The 15379-nt window shown below is 39.1% G+C and overlaps 1 protein-coding gene across 1 annotated transcript; it reads right to left on the bottom strand.

Moving 5' to 3' along the window:
* Positions 1-8155: 8155 nt before the first annotated feature.
* LOC134741736 (uncharacterized) lies at positions 8156-14987 on the bottom strand. The gene is made up of 5 exons (XM_063674628.1): positions 14859-14987; positions 14022-14703; positions 12513-12616; positions 9762-9939; positions 8156-8172 (listed from the first exon to the last, which is right to left on the bottom strand). The coding sequence occupies exons 1-5, from the start codon at positions 14985-14987 to the stop codon at positions 8156-8158; spliced, it is 1110 nt and encodes a 369-aa protein (XP_063530698.1).
* Between the last annotated feature and the right edge of the window lie 392 nt (positions 14988-15379).

Genomic DNA, 15379 nt, shown 5'->3' with positions numbered 1-15379 from the left:
TTACCCATAGGACGTCACATATCTTTACTATTTCATATCTAGTGAATCTCTAATTCATTTCCCGAATCGCGCCGACTGACAGATCTACCTTTCTAAACAAATCCAAATCAAATTACACTTGTTATTACAATCAAAATACGCTTTCAGATACGAAAATTGGAAATGCCAAAACGATTTCCGCTTTCGATCAAATAATGGCGCCTTCCGTAACTTCAAAGGGTATTTTTCAGTTTGTGCTTTTGGTCTTGTTAAGTGCCTACCTGTAAAGATATTTCAGGATTTATTGATACGAATGATGGGAGATTTTGTATCGGTGGAAAAGTTAGAATCAGGCCGCGTGCCTATGTCTGATACAGGAATCGGAAGAGGAGTTGTGTAATTATTCCAGAATGTCGTTTTTAGGGTTCCGTACCCAAAGGGTAAAAACGGGACCCTATTACTAAGACTCCGCTGTCCGTCTGTCCGTCTGTCCGTCTGTCCGTCTGTCCGTCTGTCCGTCTGTCCGTCTGTCCGTCTGTCCGTCTGTCCGTCTGTCCGTCTGTCCGTCTGTCCGTCTGTCCGTCTGTCCGTCTGTCCGTCTGTCCGTCTGTCCGTCTATCCGTCTGTCTGTCACTAGGCTGTATCTCATGAACCGTGATAGCTAGACAGTGTAAATTTTCACAGATGATGTATTTAACAACAAATACTAAAAACGGAATAAAATTAATATTTAAGTGGGGCTCCCATACAACAAACGTGATTTTATAGCAGTTTTTTTGCGTAATGGTACGGAACCCTTCGTGCGCGAGTCCGACTCGCACTTGGCCGGTTTTTAAATGGAAACGTCACGTCGATTGTATGGAAGCGGCTTGGTTCATGTGACTCTTAAGTGAATATATTTAGTATCTAAAACGATCTAAAATGACGCATACGCATAAAGAGAATTTAAGTGTGCAAAGAGAAGTAATTTTCACACATATGAACATCATGAGTGCGAAAGAGGCAAACTACAACAGAAGAAGTAACCCCAGGTAGCATTTATACGTCATTATGACGTCAGTGACGTCTTTACGGCGTCATAATGACGTCATTATTACGTCATTATGACGTCGCTGACGTCACTTTGGTACTTGGGAACGTAAACGCGGAAAGTTGGTTGCCAAGAGGAATTCAGAGAATAAAAGTTTGACGAAAAGGCACACACCATATTCGTTGACTAATCTGAAAAGCCCAGAATTTCAACCAAAAACTAGAGATGCCCCGAATTGTGGTTTTGGCCGAAAACCTAATAATCGGCCCCTATCTCGGCCGAAGCGCCGAATAATAGGCATGACGTGAACATTTTGAGTCACAATTATTATGAAAACTGTTCGCCAACAAAGCACAGCGTTTGCTAAGATATATTTTTTATTGAACAGAATTAATGAATGTAGTCAATCAAATCAGATCAATGATAAAAATAAAATATTTTGTAATCAACAAATGCTGAAAAAAGGATCTTCGTATTATCAAAGATAGATATAACTCCGTAATAGATGGATACAGTCTTAGGAAAAAACGTGCCTCGAAAATCACGAAAACTTGACTCTCGATCAGAGGGCGCTACTAGCTTTGGCCTACTGTCGTATAGATGGCGTTGACGGTTTCGTTTGTTATTTAACAATTTTTACGCATCTCAGTAAAAGAACATGGGTCAAAATCATAAAAATAATTAATGCAAATAAAAAAAATCGTTTATCCATATTTAAATCAGGGACCGGCCCGCTATCCCTTATCGGGGTTTTATAAGGGTATTGCATAAGGCTTAACTCACCATACCCTTTGCCAGACGAAACCCTTTGTTTTGGTTTTAAAAACCCTTATATAAAGCTACCACATTTGAGTAATCGGTAGCCCAAATACCCTTACAAAACCCTTACCATCCGCTCACCAACACCTTGCATATTGCTTATAAGGGTTAGCCTTATAAAGGGCTTCCCTTTTAGCATATAAGCATGCTAATTTAAGTCGTCTACCTTGTTCATAAAGCACACATTACTTCGAATCCGAGCGATCGTCGGCGGCGATGGCGGCGTTCTTTGACTAGGCACGTATTTTCTTTCCTTTTCATACACTACCGTAGATATATACTAATCCTGTCTCTTTCACGCAAAGGGAAACCTTTATAAAAAGCGCTTAAAGATAAGGGTAACCCTTATTAAGAGCTAGCCTTATTTTTGGTTAGCTTTTCGGTAAGGGTTAGTCAAAGGTAAGGGTATGAATGGGCTTGCAGTTCAAAAGGGAAAGTCTTTCAATGTGTTAGCCGTGTTTAAGTGTCGCCCATTGAAAGGGTTTTATCGCGGAAAGGGTTGTCCGGTCCCTGATTTAAATACATTTATCGTATTTTTATAAATATTGATTTTTAGTTTTAAAGTGTGTCGACAGATGGCAGTGAATTTACTGTGGTTACAAAATTTACTATGACAGTACCGCTCTAGTATAAGTTACTCTATGGTATTATTTAACAACTTTCCAAGGATATAATTTTAATTACCTATTAAATGTATACCTAATTTTTGGTTATTTTTATTATGTAATTTTTCGGTATTAGGCCGAATAGTAGGCAACATTCGGCCGAATACTGAAAATTCGGCTAAATGTCCGAATAGGCGGAATACCGAATATTTGCCGAATATTCGTGGCATCTCTAACAAAAACCTCCAACATTCGTACATTTTCAAAACAACTCAACACTAAAAAGGTAAGTACCCACCGTTATCATCGCGACCACAGAATATGAAACTCCACCACTAGACACTAATTTGGCAGATTAACAAAATTACAACCTTAATTTCCTTTTCCATTGCGGAGTCAGCGCTTGAAAAAGTAAAAGGTACAAAGTCGAAGCGGCAATGGATAGGGTATAATAGTTCTTGTCGTTAGTTAGTGAGAGTAAATATAAAGTCAGTTGTAGGAAAGGGGTGAAAATATTGTACAAGCTGGTTGTAGAGTAAATAAAGCAGACGGTTTAATGTTGGGTGTTTTTATTTATTTAGGTTAAGTGTTTTTGTGTATTGTAGTGTTATTGTGTAAGAAAACTTTCACACATTTCTGATTTTGCACATTAATATTTATTAAATTAGTCTATTAGATTCTATTTTCTCGTTTTCATATAATGTCAGGTAATTTTTAGCTGTTAATAATTTAAAATATTTATCAATACGGATTTTACTCACATTTATTTTTAGTCGCTTTTGGCGACATGTTTCGGATTCTTTGGGAATCCATCCTCAGGCACGAGTGTCCGCGGCGGTTGTACGTCGTGCACTGCCCGCGCCGCCCGCCTCGTCGCTCGTTGCGCGCGCGCTGATGGGGCCGGGGCGGGGGGCGCGGGGCAGTCCGCAGATGGAGTCGTCAAGTGAAGGTCTGGTAGGGCGGCTGTATCGAACGGAGTCAAGCACACTGCACTCACTATGTCCCCGCGATCGCCGCAACACGTATGGAATTTGTTTTTAGTTTCTAACTTTTACAATTAAAAATCGAATATTGTCGAACAGAGTCATTGCTACGGTTAAAATGCAATTAATTGTGTAAAAATACCTTCCATAACAAAATAGGCACTACCTTTGTATGATTGTATGTATGTATATACATATTAAAATTATTCTAAACCGGGTCACTCACGTATTATTAAGTCGAACAGAACGTTTCGAACCAATTTACGAGGATCCTCTTCACGGAGCAACGACACGCCTTCACTGATCGAGGGAGTACACGGCGCGCCCTTGAACAGTAAAGGCTTTTTAAGTGTTTACTGTTGGTAACTACATTCATATTCATATTCGTATATTCATAATAATTCATATTACATGTCGTTTTTCATAATTACATTAAAAATAAAAATTAACAATTAAATTACAATTAGCATTATAAATACATTAAAAATAAAAAATAAAAAGATATTTTTCTTAACAGACGCACTTAAGTACTTATTTATACACTGCGTAAATCCAATACGGGCAATAAATTAAACAATAAAAAAAACAGTTAACATTTATCCGGGAAATCATTAATTAAGAAGTTTTTTTAAGTTACACTTATGATCCCGTAATTGTTTTTTGAATATTTACCGATCAGCATTGTATTGTATTGTGTTTGTATTGTTTTAATTAATTTTAAGTTTTGTTGTACTTACTAACACTATAATATATGGATCAAAATGATTCGAAATAAATAATTGAATTAAATTGAATTGTACTTTAGATATTACGAGACATTACATTACTAGATACGAGTTTTTTGTATTAACTGCCAACAAGCGTCATTAAAAACTCATTATTATCTCGTACCTAACTTGAGTTTTGCATTACATTGCGGGCCGAATTATTTTGTATGGTTAATTATTTTCATTGTATTTCTAAGTAAAAATATCTCAATATACTTCTGAGGTCTTATGCTAAACACCGCCACAGAATAAGTAATAGCATTATCCTACAGAACGGCCACGCACCGCCCCGCCCCGATTCGAATTACCTCGCCCCGCGACAGCAGATTGACGGCTGTTTGCCGACCGCTCAGTACTATTTTTAAGCAACTTACTCACACAATGACGCATGCCGCGTGTACAGACGTGCCGTTCACACATAGAAACGCAAGTGATTTGTGATTTTTAGGGTTCCGTACCCAAAGGGCAAAAACGGGACCCTGTTACTAAGACTCCGCTGTCCGTCTGTCTGTCTGTCACCAGGCTGTATCTCATGAACCGTGATAGATAGACAGTTGAAATGTTCACAGATGATGTATTTCTGTTGCCGCTATAACAAATACTAAAAAGTACGGAACCATCGGTGCGCGAGTCCGACTCGCACTTGGCCGGTTTTTTTTAAATGTATAGCGTATCCGCCCTGTGCCACCGCATAAATATTCGCCCGTATTGGATCTACACACTGTATACCAACCTTTATACTGAGAACAATTTTAGAAATTATAGTCCCACTAGAGAAAATGCTGTCATAACTTATTTTAGTACCTGTCTTAACGTCCCGGCTTACTAGATAAATTTAGAAGCAAAAGCAACTAAATTTGTGTCTCAAAGTGCTTTTTCAAAAGTGCCTTAAGTGCCTTTGTGTTGCTAAGTAATTTTTACGTTTCTCAACGTAGAGTTTCAACGGAGGATGATACATGAGAAATTTCATTTTGAACCAAGTTTGTACTAAGTTTAGTCCAGTTTTATAGGCGAAACAGACTTCCCTTTTATTAAAAACCGGCCAAGTGAGAGTCGGACTCGCGCACCGAGGGTTCCGTACTTTTTAGTATTTGTTGTTATAGCGGCAACAGAAATAGATCATCTGTGAAAATTTCAACTGTCTAGCTATCACGGTTCATGAGATACAGCCTGGTGACATACAGACAGACGGACATACGGACAGACGGACAGCGGAGTCTTAGTAATAGGGTCCCGTTTTTACCCTTTGGGTACGGAACCCTAAAAATGGTAAAGTTTAGAAGAAATAATAAAAATTACGCTTCTATAATAAGGAGATAGGCATATTCGAGTATAGTTATTGGATCTGTTTCCGATTTGATTCTGATCTGTCAGAGTGAAAAGTGACATTTATTGAACCAAAAACGTCACTTTTGACACTGACAGATCGGAAACAGATCAAATAACTAAAATTCGAATACGCCTGGTTAGTTAATACAAACATTGTATTAAATACATAATAATAATAATAATATTCTTTATTGTGCACAATGAAACATGATTAAATACAGCAAATTAACATAAAAAACTAAGCAGCAACAGGCGGTCTTATCGCTTAAAAGCGATCTCTTCCAGACAACCTTCAGGTAGTAGAAATTAGCGCAAGGAAGAAATATGTATAAGGGTAGCAAAAATAAATGGAGAACGAGTACAGGAAAAAAAATATATCAGCACAACTAAATATATAACAATATCAATACATGCATAAATGTAATATATACAATAAATAAATATATATATATAAACATATCACACAATACAGATAGACAGACAGAATTTAATAATTAACGAGTACATTTAAAATCATTAATATTTTTATAAACATAAAATGTTTTTTAAAATAAAGAAAGCCGACTTTAAAAATGAAAGTATAAAATGATATTCTGGATTTAATTTGTGAGTTAAAAAGTGACGATTCTGGTTTTTAACACTGACAGATTATATTCATAAAAAATCCCGATCCCACCATAAATTGTTATTACAGTCAGAACCCGCCTCACTGACTTTTCTTACTGAAATAATATACCTATTTACGGCCTGATTCGATCTTTAAGATACCTCAAAATTTTGCTAAAGATACGACATGGATCGGATACGTCACTTTAAAACACTGACATAATATACGATCCATATCCTCCTTCCTAATCAATCAATCGTTTATTGATAACAAGCGTTACACGTCATTTAACATTTTCTGTTTAGCACACTTTACATACAATTATAAATATGTCATTATTCATGTAGAAGTAATCCTTAGAATTTTTTTGATGTAACTTAAAGTTCGAATCAGACCGTAAATAGGTATATTATTTCAGTAAGAAAAATCAGTGGGGCGGGTTCTGACTGTAATAACAATTAATGGTGGGATCGGGATTTGTTATGAATATGACCTGTCAGTGTTAAAAACCAGAATCTTCACTTTTGACACTGACAGATTAAATCCAGAATATCATTTTTTACTTTCATTTTTAAAGTCGGTTTTCTTTATTTTAAAAACATTTTATGTATACTTCTCATGTTAGTACTTCTTCATTACCTCCCATACCACAGGCCAATTATTCGAACAGTGAGATACGTCATTTATTAGTTCTAGAAACGATATCGATTAGATATGTCAGAATGAGATACGTCTCATTGTTCGAATTGGCCTGCCAATTATGCACTGTGTGCTACGCGGCGTAGAGGGTTACGCCGTAGCTCGTAGAGGTGCTACGAAACCGCAGTCTCGTCTCGAGGTTTCGTGAACATGGCTACGAAAGTTCCTCATTTACGAGTATACAGAGTGAAATAGTACAAGCTACATAAAATTGTACTCGTTACCATGAGCGCTCTGGATTTTTTAAATTAATTATTTTATTATCGTGGCCCAATTGATGAATAAATTTAATGATTCTAAATGATTAAATGATTCAGATCATGAAAATTTATCATCATCTTCCTTGTCCCGGCATTTTGCCACAGCTCATGGGAGCCTGGGGTCCGCTTGGCAACCAAACCCAAGAATTGGCGTAGGCACTAGTTTTTACGAAAGTGACTATCATCTGACCTTCCAACCAAGAGGGTAAATTAGGCCTTATTGCGATTAGTCCGGTTTCGTCACGATGTTTTCCTTTAACGAAAAACTCATTGGTACGAGCCGGGGTTTGAACCCGCGACCTCCGGATTGAAAGTTGCACGCTCTTACCGCTAGACTTCATCATGAAAATTTCTCATTTCATAAAATACTATTTAAGAATTGACTACTTAATGAAAAATTACAGTGACCATCGAAATTACATTCAAAATTTTATTTATTTATTTTATTTAGAAAAAATCTCCTGGACCGTTAGTTTAGTTACGAATGTGGAAGTACTTAATAGAATGGACAAAAAGTTAGAAGTTTTGATCACGGTAAAAAGAAGGAAAATATCATATTTTGGACACATATACAGAAATGACAAATATAATATACTACAACTAATATTAGAAGGAAAAATTGATGGCAAGAGGGGAAGGGGAAGAAGGAGGGTCACCTGGCTTGACAACATAAAAAAATGGACGAACGTCGATAACGCAGTGATGCTGGCAGAAATGGCTACGAACAGGAGAGAGATGGCAAAGGTGGTCGCCGACGTCCGTTAGGGCATGGCAAACAAAGAAGAAGATTTAGAAAATAAATTGGCCAGGAATGGGTCGTTATGAAGCTATAAAATGTAAACTTATTTACGTATACACACAAGTATATCCATATTTTACGTATTTCCACACGTCACCACCAAAGCTTTCAAAGAAGAAACTTGGCATCATTTCTCAAGTGAACAAATATGCGAACTTTGACAAGTTATCCAGTTGACTGTGCAAACAGCAACTCTAAACTGTCCAACCTTGAACCTTACGCCTTTGGATTAAGGTTCATGAACTGTCAGTTAACAGTGTGGGCCATGTTACCTACAGTTATGACACTTCAGAGCCTGAAATAGGAAGTTACTGTTTTAGTTATTTATAGCATAGAGTACAAAAATACAAAAATACAAAATACAAAAATTCTTTATTTAATAAATTAGCAATATATAATGATTTAAAGGGATGGAGCCGCCCAGTAAGCATAAGAATGCCTGTGTCGGGAGACACCGCTCTTCCCTAACTATGTTTTTACATAGAAACAATAACACGACTAATACAATCAATTCTAAATTTAACATGCTAACTATAAACTATAACTATGTAAATAAAGTAACCTAAACTAAACAAACATATAGATTAATCTAACATTTTAGAATTAACATTTATATTACATTAGGAATTAAAAGAAACACAATTTAAAAAGTTACATGAAATATGAAATAATATGAGCGTAAAGAGAGATCTTTTCTGTGTGTGTGTAAGAGCGTGTGTGGATGTGTGATGTGAGTGTAGGTGTGTATGTGCGTGTGTGTGCATGTGCGTGTGCATGTGTGTGTGTGTGTGTGTGCGATTGTTTAGATTCAACGTAGTAAGTTCTCTGTCTCTTCATATGATTTAGTTTTTAGCCAATGTGCTAGGAGCTTTTTACACTCATGGTAAGATTTGGAGTGTATGTCTAGTAATTTATTAATTTTATTGTAAAGGTGTGCGGATTTTATGTTAAACTGTGAGCTAGCAAATGAGGTTCTAGTTTTAGATGGATTAGCTATATTGACGATCAATCTTTTCTTTTTGTAGTTTGGGTTGAATGGTAGAGTCCTATGTTTTTTAAGGGAAGTCTGCAGAATGTACAATTTTCTGACAGATAGAAGTCCACTAATTTGGTATAGTAGTTCAGTAGGAAATCTATTCTTTTTGAAATACATGATCTTGATAAGTGCTCGTTGTGCTCTTTCAATGTCTATGAACCGGCTTTTAGCAGCACCCCCCCAGACAGTGATGCAATACATCAAGACAGACTGTACCAAGGACGTGTATATTTCATTTAAAATGTTACGACTTTTTGTTTCTTTCGTGATTATTGTTACAGGCACAATATGTCTTAGTGTCTTAAATATCCAGAGTAGCTTTCTGATCCTAGATATTACCTGGTCTATGTGCGAGTACCAACTTAGATGCTCATCTACTAGAACTCCCAGATACTTGATTTGTGCAACTTTTTCGATAGATGGGCATCCACAATTTGTACCAACACAAGATTGATCAAAATGTATTTTGATATCCATATTCTGTTTGGGCTGTGAGCTACTTGTAATACTGAAACACATATATTTTGTTTTTCCGGTGTTCAGTGTCAATAGGTTCATTCGCAACCATTTAGAGATCTCGGTCATTCCTAGTTCAGCGCTGATTTTCACTAAGTCCCATGATTTGCCGGTATATACAACAGCCGTATCATCCGCGTACGAATAAAGTTTTGCGTTAGGAATCGTCATGTTACAGAGATCATTGATGTATATTAGAAATAATGTAGGTCCTAAAACACTTCCCTGGGGTACACCGTAAGAGACATTCTCATCAGTACTGGTGCGTTGTGATATTTTAACTCTTTGCTTCCTGTTAGTGATATAATTTTTAAGTAGCAAGAGTGGTGTACCTCTTACACCAATTTTCTCAAGTTTTTGTAGAAGAATAGGGACAGAGACGGTGTCGAAAGCCTTCTTAAGGTCTAGGAAGACTGCCAAGCACTTGTTGTTATTATCAAGATTATCTACTATAAGCGATGTGAGATCAGTTACTGCGTCTTCAGTAGACTTTCCGTGCCTGAATCCGTACTGTGCGGTAGATAGGAGATTAAATTTGTTTAAATAGCTAAGCAGTCTAGTATTGAGAAGTTTTTCTAGAATCTTAGATATTGTAGGCAGTACCGATATTGGCCTATAATTACTGACGTCGTCTCTGTCCCCACTCTTGTACACGGGTGTAATCAGCGAATGTTTCAAGGACTGCGGGAATATTCCTTGGTTAAAGCTAAGATTAGCTAAATGTGTAATGATGGGGACTATTTCTGCAGAGATAAATTTCAAAAAGCTACTAGTGATGTTATCCCAGCCCGGTGCGCTATTAGATTTAAGGTTAGTCAAGGTATTGTAGACTTCATCGACAGTAGCAGGTAATAATACAAATGATCCAGTTTGAGTAGGGATACGACTAAGGTACTGGTTGATATCGTCTTGCGGGTTGGGGACAATTTGTTGGGCAAGTTTTTCCCCAATGTTAGCGAAGTAATTGTTAACAAAGTTTGCTGATTCGGCAGCATTGTCTTTTATATTCAATAGCTCTGAGTTGACTTTGTTAGATTTGTTAAACGTTAAATTTTTTATATTTTTCCATAACAACTTATTATTATTAACAGAGTTAACGAGGAGTTCCCTTTCAAATTTTCTTTTTAAGTTTTTTATAAGTTTGTTGCAGAAGTTTCTGTATCGGGTATATGTAATCTTAATAATATTGTCGTCAGGATTATTACGTGCCTTTTTTTGTAGCTGATTTCGGTTTCTTATGCATCTCAATATTCCGGGGGTTATCCATGGTTTGATAATACGTTTTTTGCTTGGTATCACATTAGTTTTAGTATTTTCTGCTAAGGATTGGGTAAGCATGAATATTAAGCGGTCTGTAAGAGCGTTGGGGTCATTACAGAACCTTAGTTCCGATATATTATTTTCCCTGAGGTATTTTAAGAGTAACTTATACTAGAGCGGTACTGTCATAGTAAATTTTGTAACCCCAGTAAATTCACTGCCATCTGTCGACACACTTTAAAACTAAAAATTAAGATTTATAAAAATGCGACAAAATGTATTTAGATATTGATAAATGATTTTTTTTATTTGCATTAATTATTTTTATGATTATGACCCATTTTCTTTCCCTGATATGCGTTAAAATTGTTAAATAACAAACGAAACCGTCAACGCCATCTATACGACTGTAGGCCAAAACTAGTAGCGCCCTCTGAACGAGAATCAAATTTTCTTGATTTTCGAGGCACGTTTTTTCCTTAGACTGTATCCATCTATTACGGAGTTATATCTATCTTTGTTTATAGCTTGCACAAAGAGTATACAGGGAAAAAGTTAATATATTTTTCCTTTTTTATTGTGGGAGACATACCACATTATTACAAATAAATTGTATATACAGATGTCAATCACAATGAAAAAATCAATTATGATCAACTCTGGTCAACGTGGGACTCGAACCCATATCCTTGGATTGCCGGTCCAATGCGTTACCAATTCCGCATTGGACCGGCAATCCGAGGATGTGGGTTCGAGTCCCACGTTGACCAGAGTTGATCATAATTGATTTTTTCATTGTGATTGACATCTGTGTGACACATAAATTTGAACCTTAATTCTATCACGATACAGTTGCTTTTTAGGGTTCCGTACCCAAAGGGTAAAAACGGGACCCTATTACTAAGACTTCGCTGTCCGTCTATCCGTCTGTCTGTCCGTCTGTCCGTCTGTCTGTCAGTCACCAGGCTGTATCTCATGAACCGTGATAGCTAGACAGTTGAAATTTTCACAGATGATGTATTTCTGTTGCCGCTATAACAACAAATTCTGTTCGTGGAGGCCAAGGTGCGCGGAGTCAGTGTGATTGTTGGTGTAATCTACTGCCCTCCTACGATTGACTACTTCTCCACTTTAGACAGTCTTCTTTGTAGTGTAGGTTCGGAGTACATGCACCACATAATCATGGGTGATTTTAATACCGACCTTCTGAAGGACCACTCAAGGGCACTGAACCTTAAATCCATTGTACATGCGAGCGGCTTCTCCATATTACCTCTCAATGCTACTCACCGCAACGCGGACTCGCCTGATACTTGGTTGGATCTGATACTTACATCCTCCACGGAGCATGTCATAGATTCGGGGCAGATGTTGGCTCCTGGGTTTTCGCGCCATGATCTTATTTACACCACTTATAAAGTCAAAGTGCCCAAACCGAAGCCTACCGTGGTGCGTCTTCGAAACTATGCTCGCCTGGATATCGAGAAGTTAAAGCTGGATGCCGCTGCTGCTAACTGGGCGCCGACATTTGATGCACAAGCTGTAGATGATAAGGTGCTAGCTCTCAATAAAGTCCTTCTAGAGTTATTCGATGCTTATGCGCCGGCGCGCGACGTCCGACTTAGGCGGCCCCCAGCTCCATGGATTACCAGGGGAGTACGAATGGCGATGACGAAAAGGGATCGAGCCTTCCGTAAATATAAGCGTGATCGGTGTGACGAAAACTGGCGTCTCTTCAAGGTTGCTCGAAACCGTTGTAACCAGATGGTGAGGGTCGCGAAACGCCGATACATTCATGACAACATCTCGAAAGCATCTCTTACGGACACTTGGAAATTTTTAAAGTCTTTGGGTGTTGGCAATTCCACGAACAGTTTCGATCCATCAACTTTCTCCCTAGATAGTCTTAACGCCCATTTCTCGAACACTACAACATTAAACTCTGTCATCAAATTTAAAACCATCTCCTTTATTGCTTCTCTTCCGTCTCCTAACATTACACCTTTTCATCTTGCCCCTGTCACAATCGAGGATGTACGTAAAATCATTAGCTCTATTAAGTCCAAAGCGGTAGGCCATGACGATATAGGTCGCGTTATGATTCTCTTTGTTCTGGAAAGTATTCTTCCTGTAATAACCCATATCATCAATTTCTCTTTTCACACTAGACAATTTCCATCTTCTTGGCGTAAAGCCTTTGTTATCTCGCTTCCCAAAGTTTCTAACCCCAGCTCTCTTAGTCACTTCAGGCCTATATCTATTCTCCCATTCATGTCCAAGATACTAGAGGCTGCAGCACATAACCAAATCTCAAAATTTATTAATTTCAACCGTTTACTGTCTCCATACCAGTCTGGTTTTCGGGCAGGGCATAGTACGACCACCGCGCTTTTGAAGGTCACTGAGGACATAAGACAAGGCATGGAATCCTCGAAAGTTACAGTACTTGTTCTCATTGACTTTTCAAATGCGTTTAACGTTGTTGTGGGGGTGCGTAATAACGCAGGAATACTCCACACCTATCCACTTGCTTGCTATAGGCACGGCTTCGGGCGTAGAAAGTAAACAAGCGATATGTTCTTTTGTTTTATTCTTGAGCACACACACACAAGCGTAAGCGAAGGTACAGAGTATATAGGAGTATTTACAGAAGGAGAAATGAAGAAAGATAGATAGGCACTTAAAACTATCAGGCGCGAGCGAATACAAAACAATGCAATTTGCGGTGCAATACGCGGCGCTGCGACATGCACTTCGCGTCAAGGCGGCTGATTGACTGGTGAGCGCGGCCCGCGAGAGAGTGCGCGTGCGCAAGGTGGTCGGCTGAGAACCGGCTCGGCCGTGACGTATGCAGTCGCCGCGCTAAATTATATAATATAACGGGGGATCTGCTTGTCCACTTCGACATGCAAAATATGTAACATTAAAATAATTTTGAATAAATAATTAATTACATTGAAAAAAATAAATAATAAAATGAATTTGATTTAATTGCACAATAAAATTAGAAAAACATAAAACTGTAAAATGTAAAGGTGTAAATTAACATAAAATTAGTAGTAAATACATAAAACGTTTGGCTTGACGCCCACATCACCCCCCCCCCCCCCCCCCCCCAGAGACCGGCTAAGGGCGATAATAGTCTGGAAAATGAACTACACGACCTGAGCGTGTACGTTTGACGACATTTTCCTCATTCAAAGCTGAACCGGTGGTGGTTGTTTTGTGGGAGTTGTTGTGTGTTTGTGTTTCATGTGTAATGTGATTGGTGTGTGTGTCGTGAAGTATGTAGGCTGGCTTTATGCGGTCTACAGATACTGTCACAGACTTACCATTTATGAGCAGAGTGAATACCTTTGGACCTCTCTGAAGGACCTTATAGGGGCCCGTGTAAGCTGGCTTCAACGACTTGAACAGAGTATCGTCTCTGAGAAATACATGAGAAGACGTTGCTAGGTCGTTGAAAATAAATGTACGACGCTGACTCACGTGACGGGAAGCTGGTGTCGGGCGCAAGTTCTTTGTGAACGTGCGAAGCCGAGACAAGTAGTCCGTCACATCAGGAAATGGATCAGCACCTGGGTTGAAAAATTCACCAGGCATTCGCAGGGGCTGTCCGTAGACGAGCTCCGCAGAGGAGGCTTGGAGGTCTTCTTTGAAGGCGTTCCTTACGCCTAACAACACCAGTGGGAGTGATTCAACCCATGTGCTGCCGGCGTGACACGTAATGGCGGCCTTTAGCTGGCGGTGCAGACGCTCCACGATGCCATTACACGCAGGATGATACGCTGTGGTACGCTTATGTACAAACCCTGCCAGCTCGGAGAGCTTCTTAAAAAGTGCAGACTCGAACTGGCGACCTCTGTCCGTGACGATACTCACCGGGCACCCGAAGCGAGCTATCCAGCCATGTAGCAGAGCCTGTGCGACGGTATCGGCGGTCATGTCCTGTATTGGGATTGCCTCAGGCCACCTCGTAAAACGGTCAATGGCGGTGAGGCAGTACTTAAAACCCTGACAAAGTGGAAGCGGTCCGATTAGGTCAATATGTATGTTAAGGAACCTGCCTTTGGGGACGTCAAATGATGACAGTGGTGTGGAGACGTGTCGAGTGACCTTCGAACGCTGGCAAGCCAGACAGTCTCTTCAAGGTTCAGGACCTGCTGTACCTTCCTCTCCCGCGACGCAGAAAGGCGCTTAATCAGCTCCGTCTTGAGCTTTCCATATTTGTCCTCCTCCGGCGGTGACGTAATAATATCTTCAACCTCCGCCGCGTATTGAGGTTCAAGTTGCGCCATGGCATAATAAAATTTTGTCTCGTCTGTCGTTACTCGAGATAAACGAAATTGTCCTTCCAGCTGCGCAAACCATAGCGCAGGTTTGTCAGGGTAAAACGGTGGCACTTTGACGCCAACCCGAAATGATTCAGCCGTTAAGTGCTCGGCGCCATTTTGTAACGGTACTTCTTTGTTTGGTTCAGTGCCGCTGGTGTTAGTCATTCTGAGGTGTTTAGCAGGGAGTCACCAATGTGGGGGTGCGTAATAACGCAGGAATACTCCACACCTATCCACTTGCTTGCTATAGGCACGGCTTCGGGCGTAGAAAGTAAACAAGCGATATGTTCTTTTGTTTTATTCTTGAGCACACACACACAAGCGTAAGCGAAGGTACAGAGTATATAGGAGTATTT

This window comes from Cydia strobilella, chromosome 5 (assembly GCF_947568885.1).
Source record: "Cydia strobilella chromosome 5, ilCydStro3.1, whole genome shotgun sequence".
NCBI lineage: Eukaryota > Metazoa > Arthropoda > Insecta > Lepidoptera > Tortricidae > Cydia > Cydia strobilella.
Note: the sequence above shows the minus strand (reverse complement) of the source record. Positions and strands in the feature narration are given on the sequence as shown.

What these genes read in the sequence shown, in the direction of transcription:
- LOC134741736 (XM_063674628.1), bottom strand. Translation starts at nt 14,987, where the DNA reads ATGGCGCAACTTGAACCTCAATACGCGGCGGAGGTTGAAGATATTATT. An exon ending in CTGCGTCGCGGGAGAGGAAG is followed by an intron (nt 14,704 to 14,858) that starts GTACAGCAGGTC and finishes CCACTTTGTCAG; the next exon opens with GGTTTTAAGTACTGCCTCAC. An exon ending in TTAAAAATTTCCAAGTGTCC is followed by an intron (nt 9,940 to 12,512) that starts GTAAGAGATGCT and finishes TCTACCGCACAG; the next exon opens with TACGGATTCAGGCACGGAAA.